The following is a 22,412-nucleotide window of genomic DNA, read 5'->3' as shown; positions in this document are numbered from 1 at the left end:
CGCCCCAAAAGTTGGAAATGACAGTGTGTTGGCAGTTATTGCAATGAATATCGTTGGTTAGTATTGTACTTTCATAATTCAGCCACATGACATTTCTCAACATTCTCAGGTGTAATTGACATGGGACTCAATCCGCTTATTCTTCTCATTTTCAACTCAAAAGTTCGCTTCTCCACGGCCGTTCTTTTTCGATTTCTTCCATGTGTAAAAGTCAACGAACCCAAAGTGGCCACCGTGGTAATAATTTAAAGAAAAACATGTATTAATTTTATCTTGCTTTTGTTTTTCCATGTCAACCTACATGTGTGTTAAACGTTCTGGTTCTTTTCATTTATTTTCCTGGAAAGGTGTTGTTTAGTTCTCGTATACAGCATTCTAGGACGACTTTAGGAACATGACGTCATCAATCGTGGAATATCACGAAAAATGAAAAACTACTGAAAATTCGCACTTGAGGGATTTTTTGTACATTGAATGAAGTGGTCATCCATTTTCTCGAGAAGCAGGGCAAATCTCGGAAAACTGTCACATAGTTTTGATCGAAAACGTGTTATGAACCCACCAATAATTTTTTGTTTTTTTTTGCTGGGTAATTTTTGAGTTATAAATTGTTGAAAAATCAACTGAAAACTCCCGCCTTTTTCAATAACTTTGAAATATCTGACCTCATTTTGCATATATCAAAAATCCATTCACACAATTTCTTTCATATGTTTACTGCCTACCATTTGCATTCATTAATTACGTGTTTGCTTCTAAACTGACCGAGTTATCACAGCAACTCCAGTTCTTACAAGAAAATAGTGTCAGAGCATAAAATGAAAAAACTCGGACACGTGTTTATTAAGTTCACCAAAATAAGAACATTACTATCAAATAAATAGTTTTATGACGTGGTTTTTATCTCGAAAGTTATCTGGTTCTCTTTGGGACTGATTAAAACTAATCGAAGGGATTTCTAGACACATTAAAATGACATTTTTATTAGTCTGGACCTTATTTTCGAAGAATTCTGTATCTATTTTCGAAATTTAGAATACGAATTCGCCATGTTGCGTGTGATCCAGAGTCTAGAAACTGAGTATTCAAAATCTCGGACAGAGAAGAAGTTTCATTCTCAATGATGAAACATGTTGGCTCCGTGGATCTCCCATTATATTTACTCCAATGTTTCATTCTGGTACTCACTTTATTATTTAATCTACGAATCATCTTTGTTATCAGAAAGCTGTATCAGAAGAATCGACGCCTCAACTCGTTTTACTCACTGTTCTTATTAGAAAGTTTACTGGTAAGCTTTTATAACAAGACTCAATAATTGATATCACAATTTTTCAGAACTCTCTTTCCATATTTTTTCTATTAATTCTGAATATCTCAACAGAATATCTGTCATTTTTGTCTCTAATACTAGACAGAATGTTTCCCGGACCCTCATACTTACTAAACGTTTTCTGGATATCTGAATATATCCAACTCTCCAAGTTTATCTCTCATGCATTTATGTTTATAACCCGTACTATCTGTGTCATTTATCCACTGAAATTTTCTTTTTGGTCTGCCAAACGACTTCGTCTTTGTATAATGTTCACATTACTGGCTCCCTTCGCAGTATTTTGGAGTGTTTTATTCTCAGAGACGTATCTCGTGAAAGGGTTTTCTGGTTTTACACATAAATCAAAAAACTATTCCGAATGGCTCTCTCTTTCAAAAATGTTTGCGTATTTTATCATCATTATCACTCAGTGCATTTGCTCATTTTTTATAATTATTGGTATTTTCACAAGAAAAAAAACAGTAAAAAGATCCGACAAAAATCTATGCTGGGCTACAGTAATCTCTACAATCAATGCTGTTGGATACCTCACTTTGAACGTGATTCTCATAGTTTTTGGAAATGAAAATGGTTCAAGTGATCTTTGGAAACAAATAAATAACATGGCTTATGTTATATTGCTGTTTGTGTAAGTTCCATTTCAGATATTGACAAGTAACAAATAAATTTCAGAGATCCATTCGTCAAACTCCGATTGAATAGTGTGTTCAGAAAGAAAGTTCTCTGTCAAGAAGATCATGTAGAACAAGGACCGTTGAAAGCAAACTCTTCTATTCAAATTAACGTTGTCGAAGGGGCCGCAGAAGAGTTAAGGGACAAAATGTTTCATAAGAGACCCGTCACCACTTGATAGCGCGGCAGTATTACTCTATCTGATCATACTAAATAAAACGTGTTTGCAGTTTTGTTCAGGAAAAGAAGAGAAAGAAAATGAAGAACTGTTCTATGGTTATTAGCCGATTGGGAAACTATGAGGATTGGAAACTATCATATGCGAGACCCTCTGGGCTCATATCGTCAATCTCATTCCCAATTAAAATAATTATGTTTTCATTTGAGTGAGACTAAGTCAATGTCCAAGATCAACGTTAAGAATTAGAACCCAATCCTAAGAACAAGAAAAATAAGAACTGTTTTATGACTATTAGCCTGTTGGGAAACTAGGAGAGGATTGGAAACTATCATATGCGGGACCCTCTGGGCTCATATCCTCAATCTCATTCACAATTAATTAACAACAGTTTGAATGAGACTAAGTCAATGTCCAAGATCACCGTTATGAATTAGAACCCAGTTCTCAGAATAAGGAAAGAAAGAATGAGTAGAAACAAGTTTCAGGAATCGTAGTGAACGCTGCGTTCCATTTTTGAACACTGTCGCAAAAAATGGGCGTGGCCGCCGCGTGTGTGCGGCGCGGTCTTCTCATGCACAGAAAAAATTGAATTCATAATATTGAGGAAAGAGACGATTTTACCACGTGTTTTCACGATTTTTCCACGTGTTAAATAGCATGTTTGTCTGGACTGCAAACTTGTAGGAAAGCAGAAAACAGAGTTCATCAATGAAGGGGACAAAATCTAGAGAAAATGTAGAGTTTCTGTGTAGACGCGGACAATTTCGTGAAGTTTCGTGAAGTTTTGAGATCGAATATTTCAGGAACATATTCACCCATGCTCAAAGACTGTGTTTAAATAGTAAAACGTGTACAAGACTCGCTCCCTTCCTTTAATTAATCACCGTTGCAGGGTTAAAGGAACATTTTCTATCTTGAAATTTTCATTGCGAGACCCATTTTTTGCGGTACATAATATCTCAATTTTATTCTGAAAGTTACAATACATATATTTGCTTCCGTTCTTTCTTCATACCACTTCATGCACTTGGTTGCGGCCTGCTTGCCATTCAGCTAAACAAGGCGCGTTACGAAGCTCCGCTGCTTGATTGTGGTCGAAAAAAAATTTGACAAAGTCGCCTCTCAACCAGCTCAGCGCTTTGAGTAGTCCAGTGTTCCAAAACGATAAAACCTCTACTTTTTTCGAAATCGTTCAGTTTTCGTTAAGTTTTCTCATTTTTTGATCGTTTTGAACATGGCCGATAAAAAGGTAGGTTGGAAGGCGCCCGTTCTCAGATATCAACAATATTGAACCTGTTTCTTTGAATATTTCATATTTCGATTAATAATTGCAATTTTAAGGATTATGTTGCAATTGCTGAACTGGAAAAACAAATTGCCGATAATGCGACAAACTTTCAAAAATGGAAAAACGCGAATGCGTAAGTTTAAATGTTCCGATTCTTTTGAATATAATAATCAAAACTTTGACATTACAGACTGCAACGCGGGTCGATAGAGTACAACGAAGGAGTCACTCGATTCACTGATTGGGATAGAGATCTTCGAGCTAGATTAGCAGCTCATCAAGGAATCAATGTCGAATCAGGTCCGAAAAGTATTGATGCAGTACTCGATGAGTTACTCGACAAAGTAGATATATCTGGATTCGCACAAGCTATTCACATCGCTAACTCAGCAGATCCAACATTTTATCAAAGTTTGCTTCAAGGATTTCAAAATCACAAATGTAGGTTCGGCTTTTTGTTTTTCAATTAAATATCTTATTTCAGTAAACCCTCCAAAACCAGTATTTCAAATGGCCAGGACTCAATTTTACCCCGGGTTCGGTAAGTAGAATCGTTTCGTCTGCAGTTTTATGAAATAAACTCTTCAGCTTCAAGTCCATACAGCTACGCTGCTCCACAATCAACAGTCTCCGTTCCTGCCTACAGACCTTCGGTCTCATCAGTGGTGAACGTTCAAAGGCCAGTGTCGCCAATCCGCGACTACCAGAAAAAGTCAGGAGCACCATTCCGCGACTTCAGTGTTTAATCAAATAACTTGTAACACTTAAAAATACGTTTACTCAAATATGTTTTCAGTCTGAATTTTATCGTTGCTGGTTTTTCTCAAGAATCAAAAATCTCGAATAAAATTACTTATTATCGATTTTTTTCCTATCCTCTGTGTACTTGCTGCCTATCATGTCGCTCACCGCCTCGAACTGGTTTCGTTATCTTTTTGTTGTTTCATTTATTTATTACCACGTGGTTGAGAATTGATGAAGAAATTGATCATCGGCAAAATTAGTAATTCACAAGAAGCGTGCGATGGTGTTGCGAAAAGCGCGTGCGCTCATTGCAAACTAGCGCCCGTCCGACCACGCCCACTTCTCGAATTGTTGCAATCAGGCTCAAACTTGCTATACTTATAGATTTCGCATTGAAGTCAATATTAATTATCGTTAATCAAGTTAAATCATCATTTAAACATTTCCAGGGTAACCAAAAATGCTCGGACGACGTGCAGTATCAGTTCAGCGGTTCCTTTCGAGAACAGCGAGACAAGTGAGAAAAATTGAAGATGTTTTTATTTATCATATTCAAATGAAGTTTTAGGGTGCCACCGCTGCTTCTTCTATTCAACCAACCCTCCAAGGTAATTTTTGAAATAGTGAGATTTCTTTTTAAACGTTTACGTTTCAGCCAAGACAAATCTCTTGGAACCACTCGTCCAAAATGTGCGGATCAACTCTACCGCTAACTTCCACATGAGTGTCATCAGAAGTAAGTTTTTCTTTTGGGAAAAATTATTTTACATAATATTTATCAGTGAGCGACGTCATCACTGTCGATGGACCAGCTTTCGCCGAATCAATTTCTGAAGGAGACATTAGATGGCTCAAACAAAAAGGAGATCACGTTAATGAGGATGAGCTCGTCGCTGAAATCGAAACTGATAAGACTTCCGTCGAAGTTCCAGCACCACAAGCCGGAACTATCGTGGAATTGTTGGTTGAAGATGGAGCCAAAGTTACGGCTAAGCAGAAGCTTTATAAACTCCAACCAGGAGAGGGTGGTGGTGCAGCTGTAAGTTTTTGTTATTATTGAACATGTGGGAAAGATATTATTTTTAGCCAGCCAAGGAAGAATCCAAACCAGCTGCTGCTGCTTCTCCAGCTGCCCCAGCTCCAACCCCATCTCAATCATCATCCCCATCACCACCACCTCAGTCATCTCCATCTCCACCAAAACCAGCTGCTGGAGAAATTCCAAAGTCCGCTCCTCCAGTAGCCCGTCCACCATCAACACCATCTTCTTCGACTCCAGTTGGAGCCGTCCCAGTCACCCGTGTCGTTGTTCCAAAGGGAGTCGACCCATCGCACGCAATCACTGGAGCTCGTGATGAGGTTCGTGTGAAAGCGAATAGAATGCGCATGCGCATTGCTCAAAGACTGAAGGATGCTCAAAACACCTATGCTATGCTCACCACATTCAACGAGATCGATATGAGGTCAACTTGATTTTTTTCCAGTATTCTAAACATTAATTTATTTTCAGCAGCCTTATTGAGATGAGAAAGACTTATCAAAAGGAGTTTGTTGCAAAGCACGGAGTTAAACTAGGAATGATGTCTCCATTTGTTCGCGCAGCCGCTTATGCTCTTCAAGAATCACCAGTTGTCAATGCAGTTCTTGATGAGAACGAGATTGTTTACCGTCACTTTGTCGATATTTCCGTTGCTGTTGCCACTCCAAAAGGACTCGTCGTTCCAGTTTTGAGAAACGTCGAAAGCATGAACTACGCACAAATTGAGCTGGAACTTGCCAATCTTGGAGTCAAAGCTCGTGACGGAAAGTTGGCTGTTGAAGATATGGAAGGAGGAACATTCACCATTTCTAATGGAGGCGTTTTCGGTTCGATGTTTGGAACCCCAATTATCAATCCACCACAAAGTGCTATCCTCGGAATGCACGGAGTGTTCGATCGTGTTGTCCCAGTCAACGGAAAAGTATGTTTGTTTCGAAATACATAAAGTGACTGAAAAGCTCTAATCCAGAATTAATCAGAAAGCGTGCATAATGCTATCATTAACCTTCCTTTATTTTCAGCCAGAGATTCGACCAATCATGCAAATCGCTCTGACCTACGACCACAGATTGATCGATGGAAGAGAGGCAGTCACCTTCCTCAAGAAGATCAAGACAGCCGTCGAGGATCCAAGAGTCATGTTCATGAACCTTTAAATTTCTTCTTTTTTTTTCGTCTCATTCATTTCTTCTCGGTTATTTTTTGCCGCTTTCACACAGTCCCTTTTTCGTCATTTGATAATTCAAAGTATAGTAATCAACCGTAATGTTAGGTACGATGTATCGCTTCTAGCCTATTATTCTGTTACTTCGACTGTCCCTTTTTTTTTTGAGCGAGATTCTTCAAAATTAGTTTCGATTTTCTTAAAATAAAATTCAAAAACTACCTTTTCACATTTCTTTTCTACTAACATAGTCATAAATTTCATTCTTTTGATTACAATACCTATATATGACGTTAACACACTGGCAGACATCGAATAGATAAGCAGATGAACTTATTTCAGAATCATTAATTTGGGTAGAACGTTGAGAATGTTGGTAAGTTTCGTCACAAAGTGATAAAAGTCAAAATTAAGAAAAAAAATTCAGAAAAGGCCTGGAGAATTCACTCCAAACACGACTCCCTCGAAAATAGCCCCATGGGCTGTCAATGAAACAACACCATCGGAAAAGAAACGTGGGCCCAGTCTTCTTCTGAAAGCAAGTCCGACGAAGCAAATACAGAAAAGAAGGTTGACAACTTACTCAATCGACAAATAAATAATTTAATTTTCAGCTCCCACAGTTTCATCAAAACTTACATTTTCTTCGATCTGGAATGTACTGGACTTATTAAGAATGACGACACTCGAAATTTGCCATCTCGACCGTTTGAAAAACCGGAAGAACACTACAAACTTCTTGATCAGTTGTGCCTAGAAAGTAATTTTTTTTCTTCTCAGTTACTTTGAAAAATTGTTTCTTTCAGCCCGAAAAGATGAATTGCCACACATCACAGAAATGAGCTTCATGGCGATTTCTAGTGAAACTTTTGATGATTTGAAGGCAGAACGACTGAAAACCTTGAAGTGGAATGAAGATAATCCTGAAAATGAGATATCAGTGGCAAAATACGTTCCAATGAACACTCACACGAGGCAAATCAATCCGATTCTAATGACGGAAGGAGAGTGGGGAACTTATGAAAGATTCCGAATGTCTGACAGAAAAGGTGTGTTGAAAGTTCACAAAACATGAATTTATAAATCATAATTTGCAGGAGTACTTGTGCATTCGAAGAAGAATTGCCAAAGAAATAACTCATTCAAAGAAGAGTGGCCGGGAGTCATCCAGTTCTTCAATACTCTTCAAAAACCAGCCGTATTGAGTGAGTATTCTAAAGCTGTGCAATTCTAAAACTCTTGTTTCAGTTGGCCATAATGCTATCAAATACGATCTACGTGTCATTTACGCCGAACTCCAACGGAATGGTTTGTTGGAAGATTATGGGATTCCATCCGACGTGTACTTCATTGATAGCTATTGGATGGCAAAAAAAGTGGAAGATACGATTGTCAAGGAGTTGGTGACTGTGTGCAAATATGTCAAGTTCCCGAAAAGTGAGTTAGATCTAGAGTTATCTGTTACGAAATATAGTCAAGATTCAGTTCCTTCGAAATCTGAAGAAGAAGATGAAGACGATAGAATCGTCATAGCTGACTCCAATGATCCAACAACAATCGAAGATTCAACAAAACCAACTTTCTCAAGAAACACACTCGAAAGCGATCATCCTGCTCAAATTCTCGACTGGGATAAGTTTTCAGTTGCTATCAAGAAGCGTATTCGAAAAGACGGATTCGTGAGAACTGGAAATGGTGGATGGACTTACAAGCATGGAAATAACAAATTCAATTTGCCATTACTCTACGAGCAACTCGTCGGAGGGGAATACAGTGCTCACTATGCACAACAAGATGCGGAAGCCTTAATGCATGTTTGTCTCAGTTATGGAAATGAGTTCACCCAGTACGTCAATGAATCTGCCAGCCCCATTCCTTATTGATATCACTTTGATTCTCGAACTATACAAAATCTCTTATATTCTTTATCATCTCACTTGTACTCGACTTACATTCGTAACTTTATCTTGCATCTCATTTTAATGAACATTAATAAATTAAACTACGGAGAACAGGAACTATTGCAGTCTTTGTTGGTTGAGTTTTCTTGTTGGATCTTTGTATTTCAACATAAATATCGTTTTATGAATGGTAAACGATTTGTAGTGCATGAAACTTCACGCGCATTAAAAGATCGTACACTGACATGAAAAAATAATTCAAGGCGCATTGAGGAAATGTTCTCGCACGTTTCGGCGCGAAAGGCTGGTGTACTGTACCTCCTCGCGAACACAGAAGACTTGGCACTTCGATTTCTTTTGAAAGCGAACAGTAGCAGAGTTCGTGTTCCGTCTCATTGGCTGTCGAACAATGGAGGATAAAATGAAACTGAAGACTATCGCAGATTTGAAGTTTCCTTCAGTGAGTTCTGTACACATTTTCGTGAAATCTGATTCTTACTTTTGTTACAGATACCGTTTTCTCCAATCGCCACATCGTCGCCGAAGCTGACAAAAATGCGTGTTCCTGACACAGATCAATCATGGACATCGTCTTCTGATGATTCCACTGGAAATATCGCTTCTTGTATTCTTACAGGAATCGATGAAATGCATATGTATGTTAACTTTGAACGATTTGAACTTCTCAAAGAGTGAGTTTAATTTTAGCCATGAATCAAAAAGCGGTGATGACAGCACAACATCATCTTGTTCTGTTCACACAGCATTGGAGTTTGTCGATTTGCTCGCTTTCAAGAATAAGACAACGTCAGAGAGAATCACTCGTGAAGAACTCCGCGCTGCGATTGTCGCCAACAAGATGAGATACACCGATTCCTCGAAAGAAGAAGCTGAAATTTATGCGAAAGTGGTAATGATAAGAATCATGAATTCTTTCTGAGTGTTTATTTTTCAGGTAACCGAGAGAATTCTATGGGCTGCTTGTCGAACATGGAGCGGAACGATACCTGTCGAGAGAAAAGAAGATGTCATCAAATACGCTCAATATGCAAACGATGACTTCTACATGGAGGGTACCGCCCAACTCTGCACTGAAGAGCTACAACAGCTTAGCGAGGACTGGAAATACGACAGGAAAACTGTTGGTACCTTCTGCGCAGAAAAAGGAATGCCACCTTCAATAATCGATAGGCTTTTCACCAAGAATCTGGTACGACGAACAGACGGTGACTATTTGGATGATATTGAGATGATGTGGTTGCTGTTTGCCATAATTGGTACCGATGAATTGCAAACTTCGGAATATTGGTTTCGTGTACTTGATGTGCAGTCTACCGGTGTTCTTTCTTTCACAGAACTCGAAAATTTCTATGCAGATATTACGATTCTCCTCGATAAATATGATGTTATTGCGCAACCATATTCAACTGTAATCACTCACTTTATCGATATTCTTGGAACAGACGAATGGACGTTGGGATCATTCAAACGAAATATCAAGATTGTTCATAAAGTCCTCAACGGGTTCATCAGCGCATTACGCTTTCTTGAGCAAGAATTAGATGAAAGTAAGTTCTGTTCTCAACTTATTGGTCTTTCAATGAATTTTTACAGAAACCAACGGCGAACGTCTCGAAGACCAGAAATTCGGAGAAGGAGAACGAACACGTTGGCAACGCTTAATTGATCGGGCATACGCCGTCGTCTACCATCGAAACGATTCTTCATCTTCTCTTGAGTCATCCAGCACAGACGAATAAGCTCATCGATTCAATGTATAACTAATTCAATGTATTCATGTTGAATAATCATTTCTATCATTCTTTACTCGCCTGGTTCTGTAATAATTGACAAAACCTATCTCTCTCATTCACTCTCTTGTACAATGCTTTCATGTCTTTAATGTTTTTAAATAAAGGAGCCAAGGGCTCAGACACTATCGTGGCCCATCACTTTTCAGAAATCTTCCTCATTCGTAGCTGTTGATAAGAAGTTTCAGTAATATACGCCGACCTCATCTTACACACTGTCGAGAACAGAAGATGAGGCTATAAAGTGAGGTAATTACAAGACTAAAAACCATGCCGTTTGTCTTGAAACTATCGTAGAACCTGAAGTTGTGATTAAACGTGATCTTTGACAGGACGATGGACAGTTTTGAATACATCGAGAATGGTTTTAAGACTCTCACAAGGACAAATTAGTTGACCTCAATTGGGAGATTACAGAACAATTCAACCATCTTGAACCGGTATATCTGGGGCGCTTCCGACGCGGTCGCCCATTTCGTCACATCAATTCAGTACATTGTGAGTTAATAAAAGTATTGTCCGAACGTAAATTCTCTCTTACAAATAGTCTTTTTGCCAATGTACAATGGCAGAGTGATGACAAAGAAGACGTTCGCATTGGTTGGGATAATGTTTCACTGATGCGTATGTCGTAACACTGTCGCCCTCGCAAAATCGTTTACGCTTCTGGCGCCATCAGCTTCTTCCCCTTCTTCTTCTTCTTTTGCAATCTTTCATTTTTGTGGTGGCCATGAAGCCAACAGCTTCTTAGTCTTCTTCTTCTTCTTCTTATCTTCGTTGTCTTTTTTTGCTTTTGCCATATTTCTTGGTTGTCTGTTGCGAAGATGCCAAATGGCATCAGGCTGGAACCGGATGAAACAAGTTTAGGTGGTTGAGAAGAGAGTGACCTGGAAAAGGGCAGTTGTGTGGACGTCTTCTGAATTACTCCTTCTTTTATTGTTTTGTCTCGAAAAGGCGAAAAGAAGGAGGAGGAATAAGGAGAAGAAGGTCGGCAAGAACACAAAGATACAATTCAAAAGTACTTTTGTTCCTTCTCCTGAGACTGTATTGTTTTCCAATGAAACCAGTCACTCATTACCAATTCAAGTGCGAGACTGAGGGGACCCTGAAGTTGTCTCTCCTCGTGATAGTTTGTTGTTCGCGGAATGCATTTCTTACCCAATTTTCACTTCAGCTATACCCCAGACATGTGTTTGTTTTTCCTCGCCAGACGGTTATTCGATACGTCATTCAGTTTTTGACAAATCCGGAACGTTCGGCTGATTTGAATCATCTTCGGTCAGAAACAAGATACATAGATTTTGTCGAATTGTGTAGGTTGGTACAAACTGTTTCGTACGATTGTATCTCGAGTAGTTCCAGGTATTTATTTGACTGAAGTGGATCGCAATTTTCTGTATTTAGTTTATCAGATCAGAAAAATATCTTCTTGCTGACTCATGATTATTGTTTTTCAGCGGACTTTTTCTCTGTTGTTTTAAACAATCAACTGATCGCTTGTCCTCTTATAAATGGGAGGGGCATTATGAAATTTTGAAATTCTGAACACATGTTTCATTCTTTCATGCAAGTCAGCATATATTGTGTATCTGAGACCACGATTCTCTTGTTGGCCAAGCTTGTAGACTGCTCCCAAAGCAAGTAGAAATCACATTTTCAGAAATCACACAAGAACAAATTACACTTTTTGTCTAGAATAACTTTAAAATAAATAAATAGTTTCATTCTATAAAACGTAAAAGCTCTGAGCCGACGTATTTTGAGGTTACTGTAATTTCAAACAGATCCACCGCTTCAATACCTCTAGATCTACCTGCATCCCTCTATCAATACTATTTCTACATTCATCAATCCTCATTCCTCTATCGTTCTGAATCTCTCTTCCAGTCCTTTTTCCCTCCGTTCATATTCTACATCTTTTCTTTTTCTTTTCTTCTTTATCACCATTCAATCCAGTACCAATTGGTTCTGAATTATTCCTGAGGAAGTAGTATCTCAACACCTACTCGTACTACAAAAGAATGCATTTCTCATTCATCTGCAACCAGCTCATTCATTTCTTCAGACACCTCCTTCCATCCATTTCCTGCCGTGATCTGAAGGAACTTTCACTCTTTTGCGGTTGCCACATACCGAATATTTTTCTTGTTTTCTGTTTCTGTTTCCGAAGGTGATGTATCTCTCTTTCTATTACGTCTTCATTTCACTCTTTTTACCCGCAATAGACCTCATAGGGTTATGATAGATAGTTGTCATAGATCTTCTCACTTTATCATCATTTTTTTGGAAATAAATCTAGCAAATGGCAGCAGATATTTATTGATTCGGGTCATTTTTTAAAATCTATTTGGGGGTGTTCTGGACTGGAGACTCCAACTACAGTAACCCTTCAAATATTGTACTCAAACATACAGTAATCCACACAAAGATATCTAATTGTCTAATTAAAAACATGCATTCACAAATAAATTTCTCACGATAGAACTTGCAACTTCCATTCTATCCATTGTTCTCTTTTGTTACAATTCCGTGTAAGAAATTACTATTTTAAGAAAACATTTTTATTCTTATGAATTCGTTTGTTCATAAATCAAGTTCCGAAAAATGATATCAGAATCTTCATAACGTGATTTAATGAAACATAACAAGAGCATATGTGAATGAAGTGTAGTTTGTAGCGCGTAGCTAAACATAAATCTCTCTCGTAAAGTCTTGTGTTCACAGTGTTTCTCTCGGAGGTCACCAAAACGAACTCTATGCTTTTTGTGACTTTTTGACACAAAATGAACATAAAATGAGCAGAGATCCCAAATTTTGTGTATCCTTCTGATTTTGAAATAGGAAATCCTAGGAAGAGCTTCAATTCAAAAGTCATCAATTTTATGCGTCCCACTTTATTTTGCATTTGTTCTTATTCTTCTTCCTTTTCCAATTCTTCAATTTATTCTCAATCTCATCTTCTCATCTATTCTGAACTACAGTAGTCCCCAATCTTTTCGAGTTCTTCCTTATTCATTTTTCATTTCTTCCTTCCAAAAATGTGTAGTTTGTATTCAAAAAGCACAAAAGATGAGCTAAACGGAAGCCCTTTCCGACTCGAGTCGCTCATTAATTTTTGACAACACACATTCTCTAAATTGGTGGATAGACTAGAAAAAGCAAAGTGTTTCTTCCGGTGTCTACACGAATTCTTTTGTGTCATTAGACTAGTTTATGGTCGCTAACTTGGAATTTGGGGTTATAAAACTACGGTGCCTTATTTTATAGGCTCGAAATGAGTTTTGAATTCGAAAAAAGTAGTTCTAAATGCATCTAAATTCTCAGAAAGGCAATCATTACGGACCAGCTTTAAGCTCCTAAAAATGAGAATCGTATTTTTGTAGTTTTCAGTAAGTCTGAATCAATGCATATCTGTTCAGCAATTGACGAAGTAAATAGTACCATCTACCGCCTTCCACTTTTCCAAAATCTTCAGTTCTGTCTGTTATCCATTCTCGGCTCCGCACATATCCAGCATCTTGGCCATATTACCAAGTATACTGTAGTTGAGCACCAATCCAGTCTTCCTAAATGCTCTGTAAAACGGCACGTGTTTTCCTTTAGCTCAAAGTAACCACTCTTTTCTCGACTGTATGAATTTGTGTATTGACATGTGCTCACTTCTTCCCCCCGATGAGGCTACACAAATACACTAGTTCGTTCAGTGTTTCGAGGAGGGGCTCCCGTGTCAACACACTCCATCTTTTGCGTCCCCGCCACCTTTACGAAGATGATGACTAAAAGTTTTGTGCTGAAGAAGAAGGAGACGGGCAGCTCCGCCCTCTTTCACTTTTCACATCGGAAATTACTTTTCGCCATAGAAACCTCTCGCCAGGACATATGATAGCTCACTCCTCCCACCTCGTGCTTCTTTTTCAATTTCCATTTTTTTCAATTTTCTTCCTTCCGATCATACAATCATCGTGGTCACCCATATCAATTCTCCTACATCTGGCAAGTGCAATCTCGTGAAATTTGTCACCTTGTTCTTTCTCTTTCTTCTCTTCTTTGTACCAGTTAAATCAGGTTCTTCTTCGTTTTCTTTTCTTTTATGACAGGTCATTTGGTTATGTCGTTCTTTGTAATTTCATTTGTTCTTCTTCTTTTTTTTCTTTTTGTAACACATCACAGTTCTATAACTTTTCAGAATGGAAAGCTCAAGCATAAGTAGATGGTTTGAGTACGAATCAGGTCATGCGTGGTGTGAAAGTGCCTACAAATATCAGACGCTACCGTATGTCGCAGAGTTTGCAAATACAGTGAGTTTTAGAGAAGAAAGTACACAAGAAGAAATGTTCTTTGATAGTCTTGTTTGGCATAGAAAATTGAGAATTCTGGAATGATTAATCTCGTGTTTTGAAAATTTTGAGATTTGATAAGTTTGGCTTCCTATTAGGATAACTCGTAGAGAGCGGAGAATTCTATGAATCAATTAGACACAAAAAGATCACAGAATCCAGAGATGTTGAACAGTTCCGAGAGTTCTGATTGTGTTAAATGTTTTCAAAACACAGACGATCTTTGCTGGTGGAACATTTTCATTCTCTTTTCATCTTGAGAAAAAAAGAGCATCGATTTAAATTTAACTCTCAATTTCCAATAAATAAAAATTTTCCAGTGTACAAACCTCCCAATTATCGTCCTCCCTCTTGTGAACATAATGCTTCTCCGAAGATATCTTCATGACGTGAACGGCGGTCTTATCTTCCCTCAGCTACTGTTAACATTCAATGGATTAGCATCAACATACTATCATGCCACTCTCAATTTGTTCGGTTGGTCACTCTGATCATCAGGTGTTGCAACTACTGTACTTTTTGCAGGACAACTGGTTGATGAATTGTCTTTGGTCTGGATCATTACTGTCTTCCTTGTTGTTTATATTCCAGTCATGAAGTGGTTCCCGGAACGATTCTCAAAACGATTGTGAGTTCAGACGGTACAGTAACCCTTTCATTTGTTTGTTCTTTCAGAACTCTGGTTCGCTGGGTTGTACTTATTGTGACTGCTGCCGTTTCTGCTCTCTGCTTCTTGGAACCAAATCTCAATGCGATTGCTCTGATGCTCTTCTCCATCCCAGCAGCTGTTGTGATCCGATACGAAGGAAAACAGTAAAAACTATCGAACAGAGACTTCAATATAATCTTTTTATTTTCAGGTCTGGAATTCCAGACATCGAGTCCTTCCCAAGTAGAATTCTTGCTCTTTGGGGAGTTGCGTTTTCCTTCTGGTTTGCTGATCGTCTTCTCTGTGATTTCTGGCTTTATCTCGGTTAGTTTCCTGAGAAAATATATTTATCTGAATCAAAATCATCGTAGGAACCCCTTACCTCCATGCACTGTTCCATTTGCTCGCTGGTCTCGCTGGTTACACAATCTTCATAATGTTCTCAATGATTGATATCGAATCTCGTTCGAAGACTCACAGATACACCGCTGCCGTCCGTTATTTCCCGGATAAGAACGGATCAATCTTCTCTTTCCCATATATTTGTCTCAAAGAACGCTCTCAGTAAGTGGAAATATATGTCCGTCTGTAGTATATGTGTCTAGTGTTTTGTTTTGTCGTTTTTGTTTATGTGTCCAGTGTCTTGTCCATGTCTATAAATGTCTATAAAGTTGTGTGTTTCGTTTATTCAAGTATTGCATCTAATCCATTTTCAGCAAAGTGGCGGTGCCAGTGTTCGATTCAAATGGCAACACAAAAACGGTTACTGATGACAATGAAATGTTGACATGACATCTTTATCAGTTCTCTTTAGCTGCAAATTTACTCTAATTTTGTTTTTTTTTCTGTTTTGCGAAGCTCTCCAGCTTTAACTATTGTCCTCCTCCTCCTTCTTTCCATTTCCTCCCAGTTGTCTGTCCATAGAGTATTTCTTGATCATTTGGATTTATTTTGCCCTCTCTCCCCCCATCAAATTGCCATAAATATAAATGTCATCCATTGTTTTCAATTATATAGATAGATCAAACCCTAAAAGCTTGAAAATTGTGGGAAGAGGCAGAGAGACTGAGAAGCATACAATTAAATCATGTTTTCTCAATTGGACAAAATATCTTTCCACCCACAAAACTGGTCGTTTCTGAGAATTCTCTTCATTGAATCCTTCATTCACTTCTCATTCATTCATCTTCGTTTCGAATCGTCATGCCGTGTCCATGTGGTTAGTTTTCTTATTCGTATAGAATCTCGAATATTCTGAATTGAAACGTAGGAAATTCACAAAACATCCGAGCTTCCCAGTTTCGATCACGGTGACTTCAAACTATCTAACCTTCTTGCTTTATACAAAATGAAATTAAAGTTGCCATTCCTGGAGGAAAACGTCGAAAGCATTTTTATTCGTATTGTTCCAACGGCAACAATAAGGTCATTATAAACTGTATCAGTAGTAAAAACGTGATTTTTTTAATCAGTACTCATCTGCTGAGACGAAAATAGAACAAGGAAACTTATATAATTATTTATCAAAGGTTCGAAGTCCGATAGGTGAAATTGTCTGAAGATGATTTTTCTGGGACTATCGTTAAATGTTAAAGAGCTCTTCAAGCTATAGCGTTTTCAGTGAGATGTTGCTGAAAATAAGGAGTATGAGAGCTAAATAATGAGATAGCGTCCAACTGGTCTATGTGATAACTTATCCGTTCATTTCCCATCAGAAACTCTCTGAATCGTCTTGACTAGAAAAAATCCACGACTTTCCGGTACAAATCATAAACACATTTGTGACATCTGCGCAAGTTGGTACTTTTTAATATTTGTAATATTTTCTCATCCCGAAACACTGGATTTAATCAATTGGGAAGTTTCCGAACCAAATATATTTTCAGCCTGCAAAAACTGCTCCTGCGGGGAAAACTGTAAATGCACAACCGATAAGTGTTGTTGTGAAGAAGAGAAGAAGTCGTGCTGCGGAGGAAAAACCGAGAAGAGCGAGCAGAAGAAATGATTCTGATAATGGAACTTTCGACCTTCCCCACCCTACTAAATTCCGATCTATAATTCTTTCCTTATCTCCGTTTTTCTTGTTTGAATAAAACATATTATTTAATTCAGAACGGAACGAAACACGTGTTGAATGTTGTGCTAGAAACGTCACAACCCTCAACTCAACGGTACTTGAGATGTTGCATGGTCATTAACTGATAAAAGCAGAAACTAGAACTTAGATGGGAATAGAAAAACCTTTGCTATACTCTACTAAACGTTCGAAAACAAACAAAAACACGCATGAGGGATTAAAAAATAGAAGGAGAGCGTAGGAGAGCTCAGGACCAACGAGCAAATGCGCACACGTAATTGTTATTTGGCCTCTCAAAATCTTATGATCTCCAATTTGTACATTGTGACAGACCACCCCTTTTTATCAAATATGAATGGTAAACAACTAGAGAAAAAAGAATAAAAAGGCAGCAAAATAAAGAGGAGGTAGCTCATTTCGGCTGAAACAAAGAATCATGGGTTGTAAGTGTGGTGAGTTCTAATTTAAAAAATTATTTTTTTGAATTCTAGATTTTTCTGCTGATCTAGTTATTCCTTAGATTCAAGATCATATTGCTTTATTGTTTGATTAGAGGAATCTCCATAAAAATTGAGCAATTTATGATGTAGATTTTGTTTCCAGAATACCATAAAGTGTAATGAATGTATTGAGGTTCTTGGATCAACAGTTCCAAAATCATAATTCCAAATTATTATAAATATAAATTCCTATTTCAGACTGTAAAAACAAGCACTGCAAATGTGGAGACAAATGTGAATGCTCCGGTGACAAATGTTGTGAGAAGTTCTGTTGTGAGGAGGCAAGTGAGAAGAAATGCTGTCCAGCTGGATGCAAAGGAGACTGCAAATGTGCCAATTGTCACTGTGCTGATCAGAAACAATGCGGTGACTTGACTCATTCTCATCAGGGAACTGCTGCTGCTCACTAAACCTTTGATGATCACCATGTACATTACACAAGTCCTACTAAATCTTGAAATGTCCTACTAATTTTTGAAAATCCTACTAATATTGTATAATTGTCATTTCAATCATTTCTATAAATAATTATTCAATATATTGATCATATGATTTATAACAAGGCGATATTTTGAGAGTTAATGAAAATGCAAGAAATTTTAAGTTGCTTGATTCCTCAAAAGTATTCGTCAGAGTCAGTCAAATGAGATAAACCTAGACAGTTTGACCAACCAAGCTGATATCCAAAGCGAACCAGTTAATAAACTCACATCACCACAATTCAGCTCACCAATAAAACAAAGAAACGAAAAAGTTTACTGACGGATCAAAAATTGTCATGAATTCTCGTCCGCCAGCATCCAATTACCCTGCATGTTCATTGTTGGATAATCGTTTTTGAACATCAAAAACTTTTCGAATGATGAAATGATGAAACCCTGTGAAAATCAAACAACGTTCAACCTGAATCATTTTTAAAAGTCACCCTGAACTTTTGGTGACAGGAATGAATTGGAAAATACCATTATATGTTTTTTGGACGTTCGTCAAAAAGAATCAAAAAGAATCAAACAAACAGAAAAACCTACAAAAACAGTGAAAAGCAAAGACAGTTTTGTATCAATGGAACAAACAGATTAGTGTTTCTCACGACTCTTCCATCTGGTCATTTTCTGGTGGATACTCACATCAGTTCTCCATCTTTTTTGACCTTTCCGGGAGAACAACCTCTCTCTTTCTGATTTGTAATCCCAGTTCGCCGAACATTCTGATCTATGACGCCGTGATTTTTTTCGCGAAACAGATATCTTTGAATTGGTGAGAGAGAGTCAAAGACTTGTTCTTTACAAATTATCATGTCATCAAAATATATAGAAAGAGGAGTAGGAGGAGGTGGAGACAATGGAAATGATAGATCATTGCGGGTCGAGACTTTCTGTCTTCTTTTGATTCAAATTCAATAAAACAACTTCGGATCGTTACTGTTCATTTTTGACTATCGAAAAATAAATACAACCATTTTAACTTCAGATAAAGTATTTTATTCAGTCCCAATTCCTTTTGAATCAAATTCCCAATAATTTGCCGGAAAAAGTTCAATTAATTGATTTCAAGCATCTCTTCCAGAATTTCTGAAATCTGCACCTGTGGAGCTGACTCTTATAAACTGTTCACTTCCCTTCCTTTTCCTTCATTGACTTCATTTCGTTTAGTCTGATCACTTTTCTTCAAATTGTATTTAGTTAGTCAACTGAACCGTCGTCATCATTCACACAAGAAATAATGAGAACATCACTTTTTGTTTTTTGACTTTTTGTTCGTTCTTCCTAATTCAATGATCTGAAATTCAACGCTTCAGAACACATAACTTCTCAAGGTCGAATTATTTTAATTCCCAAAGTTCCTATTTCTTACCGAATTGATTCCTGAATGAATTTCCAGAACAATATTCAGATCTTATTGAACCTTCTCTCATGTTTCTCTCTCTTATTTTCCATGTTTAGTCTCCATCTGTTCTCTCTTCTTTTCACTGACTCATCATTCAAACTCCACCCCCATTTTTCCATATAATATGATTCCAGCGAGAACATATAAACGGTGTTATCCATTCATTCCATACCAATATTCATATTCAGATACAACAATATGAGCCTTCTCTCCAACAAATATCGAGTTCTCGTTGTATTCGTTGGCTTTTTATGTCTTGTATCCGTTTGTTCCAACTATGTTGTCATGAACTTTACATTTATTTGTATGAAAAATGATATGAGTTTTACGAGAGATGACCGGGGAAATGAGGTGAGAATCTTGAATCTGAAAATAAGAACTCTTAACCCTCAGATATGATTTCAGACCTCTCCTGTCAGTTTGTTCGATTATACTCCAAATGAAAAAAAATATATAATGTGGGCAGTGGCAGCCGGTACAATTATGGGCACTTTTCCGGTAAACTATGTGTTTGTCCGGTTTGGAGGAAGGTAATTTTATCCAAAAAACATTTATGAAAGTGTGAAAACTTTCCTAACGCAAGAATGATAGAACAGCCACAAAAAGAGAACAAACATGAGTAATATTCAGATGGACATTCTTCATAGCCGGAATAGTCTCGGTCATCGCGACAACTTTGATCCCACTGGCCGCGCAAACCTCTTTTCACGCACTTCTCGTCGCACGCTTCTGTCAGGTTTGTGTTATTTTCTCATTGATTATTTGACAACTGATTATAAGTGATATGACCTCCATTATCTCTTGCAGGGTCTTGCTTTTGCTGCAGACTTCGCGGCGATCGGTCTGCTGACTGTCAGATGGGCACCTCTTTCTGAAACGGCAATCTTCCTCGGAGCCTTGACATCTTTCACCAACTTCTCATCTGTTTTGACAAACGCTATATCAGGAGTGGTCAGTTTAGCAGTTTAGGGAATAACAATAAATAATTTTGAATACAGATCTGTGAAGGGTTCGGATGGCGTACCGCATTTTATGCTCATGCCGCAATGGGCTTTGTCTTCTTCATTCTGTGGGCTATCGTATACACTGATGATCCACAGAAGTCGAGTCGAGTGTCTTCTGTAGAACTTCGAAAAATTCAGAAGAACAAATCGGAACAGCATTTGAACACTAAGAATGTTGATGTTCCTTACAAAGTAAGAATCCTCCAAACATTCTAAATTTTTTATCATTTATTTTCAGAAACTTCTCACATCACCAATCGTTCTTTGTGTCTGGTTGAATGCGTTCGCTGAAATGTCGATCATTGTCTTCTTGCACACCTACGCACCAATATTTTTCAATAGAATTCTGAAGTTCAGTGTTGCCGAAACTGGATTCCTTCTTGCACTTTCTGTCTTTTTCCCTCTCCCACTCAAACTAGTCGGAGGAATTATCAGTGACAAGGCAAAGTGAGTACAGTAGTTTTTTTGATCAGCTGAAATATTTACTTTCTTGATTTTAGATGTTTCTCCGAGCGTGGCAAAATGCTCTTCTTCAACACAGTTTCAGTCGGTCTCGTTGGTTTTCTGATTGGTCTCCTCGGCTTCATTCCTCAATCATACCACTATGTTTCCGTCGTTCTTTTCTCATTTATTTTCTGCTGCTTGTCATTGAACGTGGCCGGATTCTACAAATGTGCAACTCTTCATACCAGGTATTTAAAAAATATGAATTTGAACTTTTATACAATATTCAACTTCCAGACAATTCGCCCACGTCGTCATTTCAACAATTCAATGGATGAAATCAGTCGCATTGATCACTGGACCTGCATTGGTGGCTGCTATTGTCAAGAACGAAGACAGTCCAGTACAATGGAGAATTGTCTTGTGTATTCTTGGAGGAATCATGGTTACGGTAAGTGTTTTTTTGGGATGCTTTTTGCTGAATCTGATGAAAATTTTCCAGGCGAACACTCTTGCTCTCTGCGTTTTCACCGATAAACCAGCCGAGTATACCATGGCAGAGGCTAATGAAAAGACGATCAAATATGAAGTTAATAAAGAAGAAGCCTAATTAATAATTTGTTCTTGTTATGATTTGTTTTATGCTTCAATTCTATATTTTACTTCCCCAACTATAGTCATTATATGACTGCATTTTGTGATTCCAGAGTCTACATTTCCAGACTCTTTATATCAATCTCTTTCCCCCCTTCCCACTTGTATTCCAACTGATTACGAGTATTCACTGCCGTTTGTTTTCCTCTCATCCGTTCCCTTTTTCTCAATGAACACATTATTGGTTCGAGCACATCTCTCTTGAGGCATAAACGTGTCCATCTGCCCGCTTCGGCCACTAAAACATCTGCTTTTCGACTCGGTCTTCTTCTTCTTTTTCTTCTCGTCCAATTCGCCATACCATGACATTTGCATGTCTTCCTTCTTCTTTTTATTCCTCACCCACCCCCTTCATTTATCTACTCGATCACTGGCACCAATACAAACTGTCACTTTCTTTCGAAATGCGGCAAGCACAGGAAATACGCTCATAAAAACTGGACGTTTTGGGGTATGAAATGAACACAATTTCTCATATTTGAAATGAACACAATTTCTCATATTTGTTGAGGGTTCATTAGTTGAAGCCGATATCTGGATTTCAAAATATATGAGTGTTGGGAAAAAAAGAGAAGGAACTGGAACGAATTTGATTGATGGATAGTTATATATTTTCAGAAAAAGTAGATACTTTTGGGAAATGTTCTTGGATCAACTGTCTACATGTTGAATTTAAAGATTCAATGAAGTAATTAAATTGAAATGTATTTGATTGCAACTTCT

The 22,412-nt window shown here is 37.8% G+C and overlaps 10 protein-coding genes across 10 annotated transcripts; 8 read left to right on the top strand and 2 right to left on the bottom strand.

Annotated features, from left to right (window-relative positions):
* Positions 1-1,938: 1,938 nt before the first annotated feature.
* GCK72_017983 (uncharacterized protein) lies at positions 1,939-2,186 on the top strand (the record flags this gene model as incomplete). Its single annotated transcript, XM_003112706.2, has 2 exons — positions 1,939-1,964; positions 2,009-2,186. 2 exons carry the CDS (start codon positions 1,939-1,941, stop codon positions 2,184-2,186), a joined length of 204 nt encoding a protein of 67 aa, XP_003112754.2.
* A 1,237-nt stretch (positions 2,187-3,423) lies between these two features.
* GCK72_017982 (uncharacterized protein) lies at positions 3,424-4,223 on the top strand (the record flags this gene model as incomplete). Its single annotated transcript, XM_003112648.1, has 5 exons — positions 3,424-3,438; positions 3,531-3,610; positions 3,668-3,918; positions 3,962-4,018; positions 4,066-4,223. The coding sequence occupies 5 exons, from the start codon at positions 3,424-3,426 to the stop codon at positions 4,221-4,223; spliced, it is 561 nt and encodes a 186-aa protein (XP_003112696.1).
* Positions 4,224-4,681: 458 nt separating this feature from the next.
* On the top strand, positions 4,682-6,417 carry GCK72_017981 (uncharacterized protein; the record flags this gene model as incomplete). The annotated part of the gene is made up of 7 exons (XM_003112686.2): positions 4,682-4,738; positions 4,790-4,829; positions 4,877-4,957; positions 5,004-5,260; positions 5,308-5,684; positions 5,732-6,182; positions 6,283-6,417. The coding sequence occupies 7 exons, from the start codon at positions 4,682-4,684 to the stop codon at positions 6,415-6,417; spliced, it is 1,398 nt and encodes a 465-aa protein (XP_003112734.2).
* A 378-nt stretch (positions 6,418-6,795) lies between these two features.
* GCK72_017980 (uncharacterized protein) lies at positions 6,796-8,308 on the top strand (the record flags this gene model as incomplete). The annotated part of the gene is made up of 7 exons (XM_053732336.1): positions 6,796-6,801; positions 6,853-6,995; positions 7,040-7,185; positions 7,232-7,474; positions 7,523-7,630; positions 7,674-7,862; positions 7,911-8,308. 7 exons carry the CDS (start codon positions 6,796-6,798, stop codon positions 8,306-8,308), a joined length of 1,233 nt encoding a protein of 410 aa, XP_053581249.1.
* Positions 8,309-8,735: 427 nt separating this feature from the next.
* GCK72_017979 (uncharacterized protein) lies at positions 8,736-10,086 on the top strand (the record flags this gene model as incomplete). Its single annotated transcript, XM_003112379.2, has 5 exons — positions 8,736-8,786; positions 8,837-8,982; positions 9,035-9,236; positions 9,282-9,894; positions 9,941-10,086. The coding sequence occupies 5 exons, from the start codon at positions 8,736-8,738 to the stop codon at positions 10,084-10,086; spliced, it is 1,158 nt and encodes a 385-aa protein (XP_003112427.2).
* A 4,238-nt stretch (positions 10,087-14,324) lies between these two features.
* Positions 14,325-15,915, top strand: GCK72_017978 (uncharacterized protein; the record flags this gene model as incomplete). The annotated part of the gene is made up of 7 exons (XM_003112466.2): positions 14,325-14,435; positions 14,795-14,951; positions 15,000-15,102; positions 15,150-15,287; positions 15,335-15,447; positions 15,495-15,687; positions 15,840-15,915. The coding sequence occupies 7 exons, from the start codon at positions 14,325-14,327 to the stop codon at positions 15,913-15,915; spliced, it is 891 nt and encodes a 296-aa protein (XP_003112514.2).
* Positions 15,916-17,636: 1,721 nt separating this feature from the next.
* On the top strand, positions 17,637-18,110 carry GCK72_017977 (uncharacterized protein; the record flags this gene model as incomplete). The annotated part of the gene is made up of 2 exons (XM_053732335.1): positions 17,637-17,652; positions 17,899-18,110. 2 exons carry the CDS (start codon positions 17,637-17,639, stop codon positions 18,108-18,110), a joined length of 228 nt encoding a protein of 75 aa, XP_053581248.1.
* On the bottom strand, positions 17,895-18,134 carry GCK72_017976 (uncharacterized protein; the record flags this gene model as incomplete). Its single annotated transcript, XM_053732334.1, has 1 exon — positions 17,895-18,134. One exon carries the CDS (start codon positions 18,132-18,134, stop codon positions 17,895-17,897), a length of 240 nt encoding a protein of 79 aa, XP_053581247.1.
* A 1,651-nt stretch (positions 18,135-19,785) lies between these two features.
* On the top strand, positions 19,786-21,645 carry GCK72_017975 (uncharacterized protein; the record flags this gene model as incomplete). Its single annotated transcript, XM_003112532.2, has 9 exons — positions 19,786-19,938; positions 19,993-20,117; positions 20,218-20,323; positions 20,395-20,538; positions 20,586-20,783; positions 20,830-21,038; positions 21,092-21,283; positions 21,333-21,486; positions 21,538-21,645. 9 exons carry the CDS (start codon positions 19,786-19,788, stop codon positions 21,643-21,645), a joined length of 1,389 nt encoding a protein of 462 aa, XP_003112580.1.
* Positions 20,382-22,004, bottom strand: GCK72_017974 (uncharacterized protein; the record flags this gene model as incomplete). The annotated part of the gene is made up of 2 exons (XM_053732333.1): positions 20,382-20,524; positions 21,821-22,004. 2 exons carry the CDS (start codon positions 22,002-22,004, stop codon positions 20,382-20,384), a joined length of 327 nt encoding a protein of 108 aa, XP_053581246.1.
* Positions 22,005-22,412: the final 408 nt, after the last annotated feature.

The sequence above is a fragment of the Caenorhabditis remanei genome, chromosome V (assembly GCF_010183535.1).
Source record: "Caenorhabditis remanei strain PX506 chromosome V, whole genome shotgun sequence".
NCBI lineage: Eukaryota > Metazoa > Nematoda > Chromadorea > Rhabditida > Rhabditidae > Caenorhabditis > Caenorhabditis remanei.
Note: the sequence above shows the minus strand (reverse complement) of the source record. Positions and strands in the feature narration are given on the sequence as shown.